Source organism: Drosophila obscura, unplaced genomic scaffold, assembly GCF_018151105.1.
Source record: "Drosophila obscura isolate BZ-5 IFL unplaced genomic scaffold, ASM1815110v1 contig_193, whole genome shotgun sequence".
Taxonomy (NCBI): Eukaryota; Metazoa; Arthropoda; class Insecta; order Diptera; family Drosophilidae; genus Drosophila; species Drosophila obscura.
Genome location: NW_024542782.1, coordinates 492,081 through 511,717, shown reverse-complemented (window position 1 = coordinate 511,717; position 19,637 = coordinate 492,081). Strand labels below are relative to the sequence as shown.

At 41.4% G+C, this 19,637-nt stretch overlaps 1 protein-coding gene across 1 annotated transcript; it reads left to right on the top strand.

Annotated features, from left to right (window-relative positions):
* The first annotated feature begins 18,838 nt into the window (after window positions 1–18,838).
* On the top strand, window positions 18,839–19,345 carry LOC121404355. Its single transcript, XM_041593671.1, has one exon. The coding sequence runs from the start codon at window positions 18,839–18,841 to the stop codon at window positions 19,343–19,345; it is 507 nt and encodes a 168-aa protein (XP_041449605.1).
* The last annotated feature ends 292 nt before the right edge of the window (window positions 19,346–19,637 follow it).

Genomic DNA, 19,637 nt, shown 5'->3' with positions numbered 1-19,637 from the left:
GGCTGCTTTGGCAGTTAAACTTTTCAAATCTGATATTTCTATGCGGGATAGCACATCCGCTATATAGTTTTCTTACCCTGCTATGTACTCCACCACAAAATCATATTCTTCTAAATATAATCGCATTCGTGTTAATTTAGACGAGGGGTTTTCATTGAAAATAAGAATTGGCATTAAAATTCGCGGTAAATTTAGAAAGTTTAAACTCGGCATACTGGCTGTTCATATTACACTAGTCAACACGCCAATTAGGATGTGGCCCAAAATTACTTTTTCTTATAGATTTCAAGGTTTAACATTTTTTTAACGAATTATGGTTGTTTTTTATGGTGTATTTTTTTTTAATGTTTTTTTTTCAGAGTTAGTGCTTCCATTTTTCACATAACTTCAGTATCTTATATCTGGTTGCATAGAACTTTTCAATTCTGGCAAATGAAGCTATAAATCGGACCCAGACATTTTGTATCTGCAATTTTTTGCGGTATTTTTTTTTCGAATATTCGAAAGAAAAACATTTCTTGGCACGGTATTGTTCACTAAAATCTATGGATAAACGGTCAACTTGCAGCCGTTTGACCAAAACGACTCAAAACTAATTTTACCTTAAAAATACCGTTGCTGGTCCAATGCCAAAGGAACACGTTCATGTACCAAAAATGCAACCCCTTTTCGTTTGCTTTGTTTCCAATTGGCAGTTGGGCCCGCAACCTTCCAAAAATTACTTTTTGTCTATATTTTCACTTTTGAGGCTTGGTTAACGAATTTTAGCTCCACCGTTTATCCATAGATTTAAATGAACAATACTGTTTGATCGAGGAGCGTTTTCCTCAATATAGTTGTTCAAGGATGGGGGTGTGTCAATCTCCAGTGAGTTAATTATACTCGATGCGAAGAAATTTGCTGTAATCCAAGAATAATCCGAAAGTCAAGGGGGTTCAGTTGAGTACTAGCCAATAACTATTTATTCGGTTTCTAAGTGCATGAGCACTAAGCATAAGCGGGCTTCTAGTGTGGTGAATTCAATTACACATTTAATGCAAGAGGGTAACAAAAAGAGTAAGAATGAGCGTACGGTACTACAACGCGAGGGTCATTTAAGTGATTATTATATTATATTATGACAGCAAAACCGTTGCTTTACGGCGGTGATCATGTCGTAGCGGTCCAAATTTGACAACTTGACGTTTTCGAGGGACCTCTCAGGCAACGAACGCAATGATTCGCCAACCAAGAGCTGACCAGCCGTAAGAGCGTTGAAGTCGTTCGGGTCTGACGAGAGTGGCGATATCGGGCGCGAGTTAAGGATCGCTTCTATCTCCACTACGACGGTGCTCAGTTCTTCAAACGTAAACCTTGACAATGTTCGATTCAAGAGTCCCTTCGCACTCTTGACGGCCGCTTCCCAAAGGCCTCCGAAGTGAGGTGCCCTGGGAGGAATAAAGTGGAAATTAGTAAAATCTGTGGCGCAAAATTTATAAATTTCATCTTGGGTCTCCTTTTTGAACATAAACCTTTTGAGTTAAAGCAGTTGATTTGATGCCCCGACAAAATTAGTGGCATTATCGCAGAAAATGTCTGCCGGAAACTTGCGACGACCTCCCATCCGTTTCAATGCATTCAAGAACGCCTTTCCTCGAATCCGTAGGTAGGTATTAATGGGTCCACAAAAATCCACTCCACAGCGTTCAAACGGTCGGGCAGGAGAGAGTCGAGACGGTGGTAATGAACCCATAAGTTGGTGTAGCAGCTTTGGTCTGTAGCGAACACAGTGTACACAGGAGCGGACAATTCGACGTGACAAGTCTCTGGCGTTAACGATCCAGTATTCCAAACGAATGAGAGCGACTAAGGCCTAAGGTCCAGCGTGATAGTTGCGAATATGCAAGTGACGAATATAATTCCAAACAAGTTTAGACTGGCTAGGCAGCAGCAACGGATGTTTTTGATCGTCTGGTAGGTGTGAATATTTCAATCGTCCACCAACCTTGACGAGCTCGAATACATTTACGAGTTCTAAAAAGGGAGTAAGAAACTTCAGCTGCTCTTCAATGGTTTTTGCATCTGAAGTAAACGAATATCTTCTGTGAAATGAGTTTGTTGAATGTTCCAAATAAGGCAGTGCGATGCAAAACGAAGCTCATCTGGTGTCGGTGAGGATGTGGTAGGCGTCGATTGCTTCCGACATCTCCTTATGAACCTTACCATCCAGGCAATGAGACGAAGACTATGACTGTACGAGCTGACATTATCGACTATCTCGAGGATATAATTTTTCTCCTGTACCGCGGTGAACAATTTTTTCCGCTTCTCCGAGTTGACCACGTCCATGTCAATAACAAGCTGTTTACTGCTGGTGGGCCATTTCAACGAATCTTCCAGCAGAAATAAGGGACCAGAAAACCATGTCGATTTGATAAGCTCACTAGCGTTGCAGCCTCGCGACAGAAGATCAGCTGGATTTTGATATGCTGGTACGTGGCGCCACTTCCCACCAGACGTCATCTCCTGAATGTCAGAAACCCTATTCCCAACAAAGGTCGATAAAGTGATTGAGTGTTGATGCAGCCAATGCAATACGAGCCGTGAGTCGCTCCAAAAATATGAAGTGATGTTGTGTTCAGAGAATATATTCTTGATTTTGTAGAAAAGCTGAGACAGCAAATGTTCGCTGGACAGTTCAAGCTTCGAAAGAGACTGTTTCTTCACTGGTGCTACTCTCGACTTAGACGTAAAAAATTTCACTGCAACCTGTCCTAGCGGATTCTCACTGCGCACATAAATACAGCAGCCGTATGCTTGAATCGAGGCGTCGCAAAATCCATAAAGTTGAATAGTCCTGGGCTGCAAACAAATCCGCGGTACCGATAGTGACGAGAGTGAATTCAATGACTCCAAACAGTTGCTCCATGCATTGCTTAGAATTTGCGGAATAGACTCGTCCCAATCCAGCTTTAACAGCCACAACTCCTGAAGAATAATCTTAGCGACGATGACTAGAGGCGACAGCAGACCGATTGGATCGAATAACGATGATGCAGTGGATAGAATTGTTCGATTTGGTGGCAAAGATTTCCTTGGTAAAGGTAAAGCTAAATACATCAATTTGTTGATGCCACGTTACGCCGAGTGTGCTACTACTCTCATTCTCTGATGTGTTTAGTTCTCTTAATAGTGTCATCTTCCATCACGCCTGGATGATTGGAATGCCATTTGCATAAGGGAAACTGACCATAAGCAAGGGTAGCTGTGATTTCTGTTTTGAGTTTGAGAAGAGTTTCTATTTGATCAGCTCCCAGCAGATCATCAACATAAAACGCCTTTTTAACAGCCGCAGTTTCTAAGGGCCACTTATCCTTACAATCATCCGCCAAGTGATGCAAACTACGAGTTGCGAGGTATGGGGCGGAGGCGGTCCCATATGTTACGGTATTGAGTTGATAGGTTTGAACCTCGGCGTTTGGGGACGTTCGCCACAAAATATACTGGAACTTTCTATCCTTCTCCCCCACAAGCACCTGTCTATACATCTTAGTGACGTCAGCAGTGATGCCGAACCTATGCATTCGGAATCGTAGCAATTGCAGGTAAAACTCATCCTGAATGGTCGGACCGACTAAAAGATGATTGTTAAGTGACTTCTGCAATGTTGTACGGCAAGAAGCGTCAAATACGACTCTGAGCTTCGTCGAGGTGCTGCTTGGCTTGAGAATGAAATGGTGAGGAATATATTAATGTGGTTCCTCCAAGTTTGGCTTCGGTACTATGGACATGTGACCAAGACTTTTATATTCCTGCATAAACGATAGATATTGTGAGCGAATCTCCGGTAAACGAGCAAGACGTCTCTCAATGGCAAAAAATCGATTACGAGCTGTATCGACTGAATTTCCAAGACAGTTTGGGTCTTCTTGGAATGACAAACGCACGACAATTCGCCCACTGGCATCCTTCTGTGTTGTATCCGTACAGAGTTCCTCACAGCGACGATAAGTTGTGAGAATTTTAGCTCTTGAATCGCCGATTGAGTCAACCATCCATAACTGCTGTAAGTTCTTGTTGATCGACTCTTCTACAGTCACCAAGCACAACGATGCCTGTATATTCTGTTGGCGCTGGTACCTCCCAGCAACAACGCAACCGAACAGAGTCTTCTGCAACGTGGGATGATTGGGACCAATGCGAATCAGGCCAACAGCAAGAGCTCCATAGAAGGCTTCGGTTCCCAATAAAAAATCAATGCGCTTCGAACTAAAGAACGATTCATCTGCCAGTGGAGTATTGGCAGGTAGGATCCAATTTGATATGTCGATCTCACTATCTGGCTGGTAGGCAATGTGAGAGGTTATTCCGAACTGGGGAGTTAGCTGATAGCCAGATGTGCGCGACTCAATAGAAGTAACCTGAGAACACGAATCAAGCAATGCTCTACCAAGTTTGTATTCACCTGAGGCATCCTTGACCAATACCATCGCTGTCGCTAACAGTATCTGATCCTCTGCTGCTGCTTCCATGTGCGAATGAGACGCTGCTTGTTGAGACTGACGAGCAGTAGTTGGCCAGAAGGGTAGCGATGATTGTGTTTCTTGTGGTGGAGTTGAGGTTTGTCCTGCTGACGATTGTTGAATGATGAGTCCGATTACAGGTACGGGAACGATGAGTCGATGAGCATTATGCCACTCTATGGCCGTTTCCAAGACAATTGATGCAGAGACTAAGGCGTTTCACATTATCGAATCGTTGATTGCTGTTCATAGCCTTGAACTGCGAACAGTTCGTAATTTTATGACCAGAACTAGAACAGAGGGTACAAGACGAATTAGTAATGGCAAACGATGAGGTTGTATGGTGATTTGAATAACGATTAGACTTATTGGTTTCAGCCTTTCGTTGCGACGAAGTACCAGCCAAGGTTCCAGATGAATGGAGAAACTGACAGTGGCGTTCCAACAGCTGTGTGCATTTTAGCCAGGTCGGCAGAGTCTTTTAGTCCAGAGATTCTTTCCACTTAATCCGAGTTGGCTGATCACACTTCTCCATAACGATATATATGAGCATAGCTTGAGCAATATTCTCAGGTTTGCCGATGGATTCCAAAGAGCTGAAGATAGCGGAGGTTTTATCCACTAAACTACGAAGCTGCTGACTGTTTGCCATTTCCACAGGTTGTAATGCAAACAATGACTCGATTTCTTCTAGAAAAATAAGAGTAGAATTATCATAACGTTCTTTGAGTTTTTCTAGAGCCTTCGGATAGTTTTCGCTGGTAACCTGGAATGCTGAACTGTGTCTAACGCCGGCCCCTTTAGGCAGGTCAGCAAATAATTAAACCTTTCTATGTTAGACAGTCCAGACTCACGCACAATAAGTTGATCGAACGAATTTATGAAATTCTTATAATTCGCATAAGTGCCGTCAAACGTAGGCAGCGACAACCTCGGCAAAGATGACCGCACTGGTCATCCGGCGTCAATATGCTAGCGTTCAGATCTCCTCCTAGTTTTTCCTTTATGGATAGCTTTATTGCTATGTAGGTATCTTCCAAGTCCGCACGTCCTTCATCGTTCGGACTAAGATCCTCGATATCAGATTGAACGTTTAGAATTTTCTTGAAATACGTTTCCAAGATGCTCAAGCGATAGCGAAGCTCATCATTACAAATTGGGTTTTCCGATTTGCCTTCCACCACAGATTTGGTACGAGAAATATTGCGCTTTATATTGCTCCGTTGGCGCTCCAAATCAGCAGCAGCAGCAAGAGAACAAATTTAGAACCGAGCGACGGCGGCAAAACAAAAAGGGTTGAGCGCAATTCCAGTCCAGAGAGTAAGCGAAAATTCCAACGACGGCAACGAAAGCGAAAGTGAAGCGGAGAAATTCGAAGAGATAGATAACTGCGTTGACCGATAGACCAAAGCAGGTAGAAGCAATGCAAACGAAACGAGAGGCCAAGCGCAGTTAAATGCGATTTGGGTGATAAGCGAATGATAGAATTAAGCGAGAATGGCGAGAGCCCAGCGAGAGGTTAATGAACCAGCGATCGATCACTTAGCTTCTGATATGATTTGCAGCAATTTCGATGGCAACTGCGAGACGAAACGAAAGTTTAGTTGTTGCACTTGCAAATTATGTACCGACGAAACTGTTTGATGGAATATACATAAATGCGAGTAATTTAATTGTTCACAGAATTACCACACGAGCCCCACGTTGGGCGCCAAAATGTTTGATCGAGGAGCGTTTTCCTCAATATAGTTGTTCAAGGATGGGGGTGTGTCAATTTCCAGTGAGTTAATTATACTCGATGCGAAGAAATTTGCTGTAATCCAAGAATAATGCGAAAGTAGAAAGGGTTCAGTTGAGTACTAGCCAATAACTATTTATTCGGTTTCTAAGTGCATGAGCACTAAGCATAAGCGGGCTTCTAATGTGGTGAATTCAATTACAAATTTAATGTAAGAGGGTAACAAAAAGAGTAAGAATGAGCGTACGGTACTACAACGCGAGGGTCATTTAAGTGATTAATTTATTATATTATGAAATTAAGAGTTTGACCGAACAAATAGCTTAAACGACGCTTAATTAATGCGTCTATCTAAAAATAAAAATGCATGCCAAGGATTTTTTTTTCCGACTTTTCCAGAGTTTTTAAAGTCGAAATTTCGGGAAAAAAAATACCGCAAGAAAATTATGAAATTTGAATTTGAAAGCTTAATATCTTAAAGGCGTTAAACTGCAGTTACAAAGTGTCACGGCACGATTTATAGCTGTATTTGTCAGCTTTTCAGATCTGCAAAGTTCTATGCAACCAGATATAATATACTTAAGTTATGTGAAAAATAAAAGCACTGCCTCTGAAACAATAAAACATTAAAAAATCACGAGATTTTAAAAAAATTAAAAAAAAAAACTAAACCATAAAAAACGAGAAGGCACGTGTCGCTTCTGGGGACGCGACTCTACTTATACTCGTACTCAGTTAGTATATACATTTTTGAGCTTCTGATTTTTTAGAATTTTAGAAAATTAAAAAAAATTATACAAATTACATTTTATTACATAATTAGCAGACCCGCGCGCTTCGCTGCTTGTTAAATGAATTTAATGTTTAGGAATTCATCGAAATTAAAAAATGATAAGTATGCCATTACCAATGTCTAACAGTTGTCTGGAAAAAAAATCTGCTGAAGCATCGTTTTGCAATTGAACACGTACATTTGTAGTCAATCGAAGTGTTTTCACAGAGCGCCACAAATTAGATGTTTTCAAACACGCATTAATTTCATCAGCAGAAGTTCCTAGTTTGACTACAGGCAATGTTTGTCTGAAATCACCTGCTAACAATATCAATGCACCACCAAACAATCGATTATCTCCACGAATATCTTTCAACGTACGATTAAGTTCTTCCAGTGACTTCTTGTTGGCCATAGTAGACACATCCCATACAATAAGAGAGCATTGCTGCAGCACTCTCGCTATTGCAGATATTTTTGAAATGTTGCATGTAGGATTATCGTCAGCCTTCATATTCAAGGGCAACTTAAGGGCAGAGTGCGCCGTACGACCACCATCCAATAATGTGGCAGCGATGCCAGATGAAGCCAAAGCCAATGCGATTCTACCTTGTGCTCGAATGGTAGCCAAAATAATCGAAATGACAAACGTTTTTCCGGTACCTCCAGCTGCATCCAAAAAGAACAGTCCACCATGTTGTTTTTCGAAAGCTCGCAATATTTGGTCGTAAACCGTTCTTTGGTTGATATTTAACCGTGGCTCATTGTTTTGCACAAACGCATTAAGCTCGGCACGATCATACTGCTGTTCACGCTCCAGTTCTTTGTTGAAAATGTCGTGTATATCACGATTAGGCGCTGTCATACCTAATTCAGCTAATGCTTTGCTTGCCATAATCAAGCAAAGGTCTTCAATAGCAATCAATGCTTCGTTGTAAATTTCCGGCGTATAGTCCATGTTTATATCACCCGTTTGACGGCGCAATCGATGTAAAAAATCCTCTGACAAATGATTTTGATGTTTTTGCCACAATTCAATTGGCTTTGCTGGAATGCACGTGGCTATAATAATTGCGAAAAGTGTCCGAATTTGATGTGGACTTGATGACAATGATGCATCTTCAGGTGTAAGATCCCAATGCATGTCATTCTCAAGCATATTCAATCGTTCGCATGCTTCGCGATACGTCCCACACAATTCTTCATCAACAGTTCGCAAAGATTCAAATGATGTTGGTCCACGAACATTTATTAGCAACAATCGCAAATAATAACACTCTTGCTTGTTAGGATGAACTGTATAAATTCGTCCTTTCGCATCTGAGTGAAACAATACTGGCTGACCATGAACGGCTTTTCCGCGTCTTCGCCTTTGAAAAACTTTTGACGAATTATTCCACGTATAATATTCGGGTACTTCGGCGTATAGCAATGTTTTCGAAAAATCATCTGCTTGACACAACGAAAAAAATGCAGGTAGAGTTGTTGCTGGTGGTTGCGCAGCTCTTCGCATTGCATTTCCGGGTGTGAAAAAAACGCGTTGACCGTTTTCAAGATGTACAGCTAAATGAACTACAGTTGGATCGGGAATTATAATATGCGCCATACTGCTTCATTTGAACTGATGTATCTGCCCATTTGAAATTGAGTGATTTCATCGGTAACATTAGCAACTGCTCCAAAAACAGCCATATCACTGCAGTTGTTGATGTATTTGCAAATGTATTTAATAGATTGAACTGAATTGCAGACCTCTACGTTTATGTGCGCTTTATAAATCTTAGATAATAACGGTGAATATGGCACAACCCAACGATTATCAATCTCCAAATCTTGATTTTTAACTCTCAAAGTTACCGAATGGCCATTATCTTCAGTTGATCGACGCCGATATTCGGGATATCCATCGTTGCCCGTCACTGTATCGGAGACCAAATTTGTTGGAAAACGTTTGGAGCAGTTCCCTTCAACCATACAGGGTGAATTCAAATTCAACGCACCACATGGACCGTGAATCATATTTTTGGTGACCACTTCAAACAATTCAGAATCCACTGTCGGATCTGGAATTTCTGCCGAAATCACATCGTCAATTTGATTCGGCCTTATGTTTTCAATCAGCCAAATTAAAATATGCCCATGAGGCAAACCTCGTTTCTGCCATTCAATTGAATACATCCAACATTGAACAGACCCAAATGCACCGTGTTTGACAATTAAATCCATGAGTGATTTCAATTTTTGTCTAAAAACACGTGCTAAAATATCATGGCGATCTTTCGATGTTTGGCCAACAAACAATAATTCCGAGATTTCTTCCCATTGCGGATTACACGTGAAGGTGATGAAGAGGTCTGGTCGACCGTAACGGCGAACGTATGACATCGCATCTTGCGCGTACTCAAACATATGACGTGGACTTCCAACATACGATGACGGTAATATTATCATAGTTCCAACGTTTTGTGCATTACCATCGTTGTTAACTTCGGAACGTAATTTGGCTTGGTTGATTCGAAGAAAATTTAACCGTTCCGATTCAATTTTTGCATACATGTCAACAATATACTGGTGGAAAAGTGCTCTACACCTCAATATGTGGTTGTCTTGATTTTGCCGTATCTGCAGCCTGTATGCTTAATAATTCATAGCACTAACTTTCTTTGTTCCTTCTCGACCGTTTACTGGATTTATCATTTTAATGTTGAAGTTATAGCCATCTTGTCCGCTCCAAAACAACATGGGATATTGTATAACAGCGATGTATAACAGCGATGAGTCTCGGATACACGTTCAAGTTGTTCATTTCTACGATGAAGCACAATATCACGATTATTAAATTGCTCACCAACTATGACTATTGCCACTTCGTCAACTGTTTGTGCATTGAAACGTCTGACATTTTGCATTAGGCTTCTTGTCACCGATTCTGGCTGCCTTTTTGGGGCTTGGCATCTTTATGCAGTATCTTAGAGAATGCCCATATCTACCAGATTGCCGAATCTGAACTAGATCGGATCATAATTATAGCCAGAATGAAGAAATTAATTTTCTGTTGGTTCCCTCTCCTTCTCCAGCGCTGCTGACGCTACTGATTCTCTTTCTCGCTCGCACACTCTGCCGCGTTCAGTGCGCGAGCAACCCCCACCGGAGGAGATGTAGAATCTAAATGGTACATGTACAATCTACATGTTAGATGTGGAATATACATTGTAGATGTAGATAACAGATGTGGCAAAAAAAGTTTTTTTTTTTATTTTTAAATTCTAAAAACTCATAAGCTCAAAAATGTATATACTGACTGAGTACGGGTATAAGTAGTGTCGCATCCCCAGAAGCGACTCACACGTTCCTTCTCGTTTTTTTTTATTAATTTTTGTGGAACCTATTTATAGAAAAGTGAAAATTTTTGTAAAGAAAGAATGCCGCATACTCTGGTGCACGCGTTGCGGAGAAATGAAATGAAATAGGCGTTCAAACACACACTTTTGGACAAAGCTTACGATATTTTTTATTCATTTTTAATTCTTGAGGAACCTATTTATAAAAAAGTTCAAATTTGTTTGTGCAAACCAGGTCACATTCTCTCGCTATCATTTAAAAAAAAACAGCATGCAATTTGGTGCACGCGTTGCGGAGATAGCCGCTTGCACACAGATTTTTTTCTACAAATTTATAGTAGAGAATTAAGCCAGAATGAAGAAATTTCATTTTCAGTTGCTTCCCCCGCCACCACAACCAGAGACACCCTACTCATTCTCTTTCTCGCTCGCACAGAGCGAGCCGCGTTCAGTGCGCGAGCAACCCGTGGAGATGTAGAATCTAATTGGTACATGTAGAATCTACATGTTAGATGAAGAATATACATTGTAGATGTAGATAACATCTACACGTAATATGTAAATTTTTTTTTTTTAATTTTAAAAATTCTAAAAAATCATAAGATTAAGTCTAAGTAGAGTCGCGTCCCCAGAGGCAACTCACACGTTCCTTCTCGCTCTTATTTAATCTTGTTAGATTGCGAGCATGTTACGCAAAGTCTGGAATAAATCTTCTATAGTAGTTAAAAAATGCAACATATATTTTTGTTTCGTCTGCTGATGTTGGTGCTGGGTAGTTTTGAATTAATACGAGCTTGGTGTCATCTAGCAATATTCCCTTGTCTGTGCACTTATGACCCAAATAAGTTCCGTGATGACTGAAAAACTTTGTAACTTTAGATTGTATTTTCTGCAGTATTTTTTTTTACCATGTGCTCTTCGGAACATCCTATTACGACCAAGTCGCCCATGTAGAGGAATGCTTGTGCTGGCGATAATTTGGAATGAGTTTGGCGCAATTTTGAGGCCGTAGGGAAATGTTTTGAATCTATATGTACCGTTGTCTGCTGTAATCGATGTGACATTTCTTGAATGTTTCTCTAGTTCAATTTGTTGGAAACCTGATGTTAAATCCAAACAAGAGAAATACTTTGATCTTCCCAATTGATCCAAAATATCATCTATTCTGGGTAGTGGGAATTTATTGGCTATAAGTTTTTTGTTAATGTCCCTATAATCAACTACCATTCTCCATCTTTTTTGAGGATTGCCCGGTATTGATTTTTTTGGTACGTCAGGGATGACGTCGACGATTCGAGCTAGCGGGCACTTCAATGGAGGCAGCCCTTCGTCCTTGATGCAAACGATGTCGTTGACCTTGACGGACGGCTCCACGGACCGCCATTTCGAGCGCCTTTGAAGCAGAGTTAAGTACTCCTCGCTCCACCTTCTCTAGAACATCTGCTGAGTGCGGGTGACGTGTTGCCAACGATCCAGCCGTCTGTAGCTTAGCGACGATAGGTCCGGCTCCGGAAACGATGCAAGGGGTCGACCAATGAGAGGACGCCGGAGTGAGGACGCCAATATCATCTGGGTCCCTGAAAGGGGGACAAAAAGGCGGGAATTGATTATTCCCTGTATTTGGCATACTAAGGTCCGAAGCTCTTCGAAACCAGGGATGCCCTTTCCGACTGAAGTATACAGGTGCAGCTTAGTCATTTTGACAGCAACATCCCAAAGTCCGCCAAAGTGCGGGGATCAAGGTGGGATGAAACGCGAATCGAAGCCACTATTCAGGCAGTGCGCATGAACGTCATCGATGTGCTTCTGGCTCAAGAACAGACACTTTAGCTCCTCAGCCAACGAAGTTGGTCGCATTGGCTGACCAAATGCATCTTGGCATGCCTCTTGTGGCCGTAAAACGTTTGAGGGCAGCCAGGAACGAAGCTGTCGTCAGATCCTTTACCAGCTCCAGCCATACTGGCGTGGTGGCGAAGCAAATAAACACCGATATGTAAGACTTCTGTGGGGCCTTGTTGCGTACATCGGTCTTGTAGTAGAAGGGTCCACAGTAGTCTTTCCCCCACTCCCCTTTAATTGTTTCCGCCTAGATGTAAACACACAGATACTATAACACATATTATTATTATATTTTTATTTATTATATACTAGCTGACCCGGCAAACTTCGTACCGCCTAACAGTCAATGAATGTCGTGTTACTTTTTAGCTGAACTAATTTAGGCTTTGATGAACGTAAAACAATGATACAAAATAATATATTTATATAGATAGAAACAAAAAAGTATTTTATTATGATGAATGATGATGAAAACATACATACAGAATGAGAATAAAAATAAAAAATTATAATTAAGTACTTCAAACTCATGTCAGAAAAAAATGATTGAAAACTATGTTGTGCAGATTGGGAAAAAATAAATAAAACTCGGATTAATTCATTAATAGGATTTTCATTCAAGCACTTTGTGGTAAACGACATTCTTTGTTTTTTGGTCAGGCGCAAGAACAAATAAAGCGGATGGTTTGCCTACACGTGAGCATGCCACGTACAATTGACCATGAGAAAAACATGCATTTTCTAGATTGAGGCCACAAATAGTCAAGGATTGGCCCTGTGATTTGTTGATCGTCATGGCGAAGGTAAGACGAATCGGGAATTGAATTCGTTTAAACTCAAATGGCATATCCGTTGGGATCATCGGAATCCTTGGAATAAGAACTTCCTCATCTTTAAATTTTCCTTTAAGTATCGACGCGTGAATAACATTGCTCATCAGTTTTCTTATCACCAAACGCGTTCCATTACACAGTTTTGGTTGGTTTAAATTTCTAAGCATGATGACTACCGAGCCAACTTTAAGTTTTAAATTGTGCGGTGGTAAACCAGGCACATCCAGGGAGTTTAAAAATTCAGTTGGATAATTAGTGGCTTCTTCTTCGTTTGTTACACAGTCGATAGATTTGAATGAAAACAGAGTACCTACGATTTGATTTTGAATTATAATATTGAGGTCATCTACATCTTTATTTTTAGCGGCCAAAATTGCTCGCTCACTTAACCATTTAAGTTGATAAGCTCGTCTTTTGATGATACGAAATTGCAAAAATTTGGAGGAAATGAAATCAAACCACTCGATTTGTCAACAGGAACACGGCCATTACCGATAGTCAGCAATTGCTTCGAGAAATCATCAGCAGATAGATCGTTCTACAATGCATTTCTCATATTTACAGACAGTTGAAGTTTCTTTACATATCGCCACAGATTTGATGCTTTGAGGGAAGCGTTTATTTCGTCGGCAGCAGTAGATCTTGGAATGACTGGAAGTGTTTGTCGGAAATCGCCAGATAATAAAATCATAGCACCACCAAAACATTTCGAGTCAAATCGCAGATCTTTTAATGTTCGGTCTAGTGCTTCCAATGCGCGTTTGTGCGCCATTGTGCATTCGTCCCATATGATGATTTTTGATGCTACTAAAACTTTGGCCATTGCGGAGTGTTTCGAAATGTTACATGTCGGTTGTTCAGTAGTTTGAAGGTTTAATGGCAATTTTAACGCTGAGTGAGCCGTACGGCATCCGTCTAACAATGTGGCCGCTATTCCAGAAGAAGCAATTGCTACCGCAATTTCGGATCTCGCACGTACAGTGGCCAAAATCAATGACATGAGGAATGTCTTCCCAGTTCCACCGGGGGCATCCAAAAAAAATAAGCCGCCATTTCCATCATCAATTGCATTAATCAGTGTATCATAGACTTCCCTCTGCTTAGGATTCAACAGAGGTACATTCGTTTGAACTGATTGGATTAGTTGATGTGGATAATATTCACGTTCACGTTCCAATTCTCTATTAAATGCGTCATTCATTCCGCGATCTGGCGCTGGCATTCCTAACCTAACTAACAAACTGCCGCACATGAGGTAACACATATCTTCGATCAAGAGCAAAGTCTGGTTATGGATCTCCTCATTCACCTCAAGATCGGAATTTCTTGAGCTGACGCGAATTCGATGTAAAATATCTTCTGACATGTTATCTTTGTATTTGTTCCACAGGTCACGTGGGTTCGATGGGAAGCATGTCGAAATGATGATAGCAAATAATGTGCGTATCTGACTTGGAGATGCAGAAATAATTGCTTCAGCGATTGTCGTGTCCCAATGAGTATCGTTTTCAAGCAAATTTAGCTCTTGACATGCTGCACGAAATGTGGGGCACACAATACCATTAACAGTTCGTAGTGATTCAAATGATGTTGGCCCTCGAACATGTACCAGCAACAACCGCAAATAGAAACATTCATCATTCTTCGGATGAACTGTGTAAATACGACCAAGAGCATCAGTAGAACGCATATCTGAATGACCAGGAACTGCATGGCCTTGCTTCCGACGTTGAAATTTCTTCGATGTAGCGTTCCAAGTGTAATAACGTGGCATTTCTGAGTAAAGCAAAGTTCGTGCGAACGGATCGCTTTGACAAATCGCAAAGAAACTGGTCAGTGTTGTCGCTGGAGGTGTTTCGGCACGTTGAGCAGCATTCGACGCTGTGTAATATACTCTCTGACCGTTCTCTAGATGCGCCCCCAAATGTAAAACAGTGAGATGACGTTCAAATTACGCCAAATTGCTTCATTGCAGTTCACATATCTACCAACTTGATAGCGCGTGATTTCATCGTTGTTTTGGATGTTTGGATACCAAAAACCGCCATGTCGCTCCCTTTCGTGACATATTTGCAAATGTATTTAATTGACTTGACCGAATTGCAATACTCAACATTACAATGTGCTTTGAATGTTTTGGAAATCGTTTCCTTTCACTTTAGTTGTGATAGTTCTACCATTATCATCGGGTGATCGACGCCGATACAATGGATAACCATCGTTGCCTGTAATGGTCTCTGCCGTCAATTTTCGTGGATACCGTTTGGAACACTTTCCGTCGACCATGCACGGTGATTGTCGGTTGATAGTGCCACAAGGTCCATGAATCATATTCGTGACTACAACATCATATAGGTTCGGTTGGATCGGTTTCAGGAGCAGGAATCTCCGCACATATGATGTCATCTATTTGATCTGGCCGAATTCTTTCGACTAACCAAATCAGAATGTGCGCATGCAGTAGGCCTCGTTTTTGCCATTCGATTGAATACATCCAGCATCGAGTATTCCCAAAGACGTGTTGCTTAACAATGTAATTCAGGGGGGGGGGGGGGGGGGGGGGGGGGGGGGAAAAAAAAAAAAAAAAATAAAAAAAAAAAGGGGAAAAAAAAAAAAAAAAAAAAAAGAGGAGGGGGGGAAAAAGGAGGGAGAGAAGGGGGGGGGGGGGGGGGGGGGGGGGGGGGAAAGGGGGGGGGAAAAGGGGAATAGAGAGAAATTTGGTGGTTGTTTTTTTGTGGTAGGGGGAAAGGGGAAAGGGGAAAGAGGAAAAAAGAAAAAAGAAAAAAAAAAAGAAAGAAGGGGGGGGGGGGGGGGGGGGGGGAAGGGGTAAGGGAAAAAGAGAAAGGAAAGAGAGAGGAAGAAAAAGAAGAAAAGAAAAAAAAAAAAAAAAAAAAAAAAAAAAAAAAAAAAAGAAAAAAGGGGAAAAATTGTAGAGAAAAATTTTAAAGAAGAAAAAAAAAAAAAAAAAAAAAAAAAAAAAAAGGTAGAAAAAAAGGGAAAGGGGTAGAGAAAAAATAAAAAATAAAAAAAATAAATTAAAAAAAAAAAAAAAAAAAAAAAAAAAAAAAAAAAAAAAAAAAAAAAAAAAAAAAAAAAAAAAAAAAAAAAAAAAAAAAAAAATATAATAATAAAAAAAAATAAGGATTTGTAAGAAGAGAAAAGGGGGGGGGGGGAGGGGGGGGGGGGGGGGGGGGGGGGGGGTTTGTTTGTTGTTGGGGGGTGGTGGGGGGGGGGGGGGGGAGAAGGAAGAATAGGGGGTTTGTCAAAAAAAAAAAATGGGGGGGGGGGTGGTTGGGGGTTGGGGGGGTGGGTGGGGGTGTGGGGGGGGGGTTTGGGGTTGGTTTTGTGTTTTTTTTTAAAGTTTTTAATGGTTGGGGGGGGGGGGGGGGGGGGGAGAAGAGGGGCGGGGGGAAGGGGTGGGGGAGGGGTGGGTGGGGGGGGGGGGGGGGGGGGGTTTTTGGGGGGGGTGGGTTGTTGGGGGGGGGGGGGGGGGGTTTTTTGTTTTGCGGGGGGGGAAAAATTTGGGAAAATTGGTTGGGGTGTTTTTTGTAGGGGTGGAAAGAAAAAAAAGGGAGGGAAATTGGGGCTTGAATTTGGAAAATTAAAAAAAAAAAACCCTTTTTTTTTAGAAAAAAAAACAGAAACAAAACTACATTCCAGATTTTTTTTTACAATGATAGAAAATAAAGTTTTTAACGTAAATTACCTTAAATGTCGGATTATATCCGTGTTCTTCGATAATTTCGGCCCCAAATGAAGTCATTTGGAAACAGACATTGTATTTTTGAGTGTTCGCTAGAAAATGTCGTGATTCTAGTGTTTCGCCATAAAGCAGGGAGCACAATGGCTCTGGTGGCGGGACCAATAATGGCAATTTCACTTTACCACTAAGGCAGCACAAACCAGGCGTTTCACCAGCAAACTTCAATGCTCCACAATGCTGGAAAACAACGTCCATTGGACCAATGCAAACTAAACGATGCAAGCTGTAGTCGATGGTGCAATCATACAGAAACGCTGCTCGATTCAAATCAATACTTGAACCATTTCTTCTTGCACTTCGAAGATTATTCCTCTGTTCATCTGTACGATAAGCTCGACGATTTCTCCTTTCTAACCTAGCCGTTTCACGGGCTGCCTCTCTTCGCTCTTGTGTTTGAGAAGCACGAATTAAGGCCCTTCTTTGCTCCATACTAACACGGCGCTGTTCTCGTGTTCTCGTTCTCCATCAGATAATTGACTCGCGATATTCCGTTGCCTAATTGCATTAATGCTTCGCTGGGAAAGATTAGATCTTCTAGGACGCGGCATTGTTATTAAAATGTGCACTCGCATAAAACCACCAAACTGATTTTTTATTCCCTAAATTCCGTTCCTTTCCGATGATTTTATGTTTTTACTGTAGAATAAATCTTAGGTATTATTTTCGGGAATTTGACTATTTGACAGGATTGGACAACAAATGTTTGACATGGAGAAAGAAAAACAATGAAAACTCGATATGTGTAATAAACAAATCAGCATCTATTGAAATGCATCTATTCATTACACATATCGAGTTTTCATTGTTTTTAAGATGTATTCTGCTATTCGGGACGGAAACAAATCCAACAAATCAAAAACCATGGCAATCAGTCCAGCCGTTCTCGAGTTATAAGTGTTGTAACAAACACGACTTTCTTTTATATATATAGATAGATTATATTATATTTTTATATTTATTTATTTATTTTTAATTTTAATTATGTTTTATTTTTTATTGATATATTTTCTGCCTAAAAAAATTTGAATGGTTTTGGTATTTTATTTTTTGTTAATAAATTTAATTAGTATTGGACAAAAAAAAAAGTTCTCTGATCATCTGCCGATGAAGCGTGATGTAGGTCTGTTAGGCAATTCATATTTGCAAGCCAAGAGGCGATTTGAGATTCTTGAGCGCAAGTTTAGTCGAAATCCAAAGGTTAAGGAGCAATACTCAGCATTCATTAAGAAATATTTGGACCTCAAGCATATGTCGTCCGTGCCTAGCTCGCAAGTATATGAGTGTAAATACTTCTTGCCGCACCATTGCGTATTGAAAGAGGAGAGTTCGTCCACACAGTTAAGGGTCGTGTTCGATGGCTCAGCAGTGACGTCGTCTGGATTCTCGTTAAATGAGCTCCTGATGTCAGGGCTCACAATACAGGTGAAGCTCTTCACCACTCTAGTGCCTTTCCGTACATTGGAATTACCGGAAAAATTTTTAAGATGTTCCGATGTGTGCGCGTGGCAGAGCCAGATTCTCTGTGACAGTGTATCTTGTGGCGTGACTAACCAAAGATGACATCCAAGCCTGCTTCATTTTTGGCCATTCGTGCAATGCAACAACTCGCCATGGATGAGTCTTCGTCGTACCCATTAGGCTCGAAAGTCGTTTTGCGGGACTTCTATGTTGATGACATGATATCAGGAGGCGATTCCGTTGAAGAAGTGCGGAAGGTCATGCATAAAACCACACAACTCCTTGGTCGTGGTAATTTTCGTTTGAGAAAGTAGTGCTCGAGCTCTGTAGAAGTGCTTCAGGATGTCCCAGAGGCCAACAAGGAAACCCTTCTAAAGTTTGGGCTTAAGGGCTTAAGTCATTTCAAGATGTGCTACGCATCTAATATTTTATTTATGGACCATGCAGGGATGTTGTTCTCTTAGCCACTGCAGTTGTTCTGCTGAGGGATCGTGCTGGATCGCTCGTACCATGTCGGGCACTCTTGGACTCCGGATCACAAATGCACCTTATAACCTCCAGCCTCGCCCAACAACTTAGACTAAAAAAGACCATGTCGTCGGCCGCAGTATCGGGTCTTGGGGATTCCAGTTTTGTATCGGAGGGCTATACTGTGGGACTCAACTTGCAGTCCCAAGCCTCTGACTACAGTACCAGTTTCGTCGCGTTGGTAGCTCCTACAATCACCGAGCAGCAGCCCAGCTTTTCAGTTGACGTTTCTGGTTGGAAAATTCCGCCGAATTTATCATTGGCAGATCCGCAGTTCTTCAAGCCACAGCGTATTGACCTTCTCATTGGGGCTACCCTATTCTTCGAACTGCTGTGCATTGGCCAAATCAAATTGGATGTTGGCTTGCCATCGCTTCAGAAGACTCTCCTTGGATGGGTGGTTTCAGGAGGTGGCCAGCAAACACGTAGGACAGCCTTACTTGGGGCTCAGGCCTCATCTGACGCCAGGCAGGAGTCTCTCGATCAAGTGGAACTGTTACTAAGGCATTTCTGGGAGGTTGAAAGTTCCACTGAAGATGGTGATGGTCAAGCAGGAGGATATCGATTGTGAAGAGCACTTAAAAGCAAATTTCTCGCGCCAGTCATCTAGAGAGTTCGCCGTGAAGCTGGAGAAAAGAAAAATTTGGATTTCTTGGGCGACTCATACACGCAAGCATATCGGCGCTTCCTCAACTTGGTGCGGAATTTGGCGCGTCGTCCGCAGCTGAAAGCTCAGTACTCATCTTTCATTAGGGAGTACCAAGTGCTTAATCATATGTCGTTGGTGGAATCAGAACTGCTCAGTCGTTGTCGCTTTTTCCTACCGCATCATTGCGTGTTTAAGGAGGACAGCACTACCACCA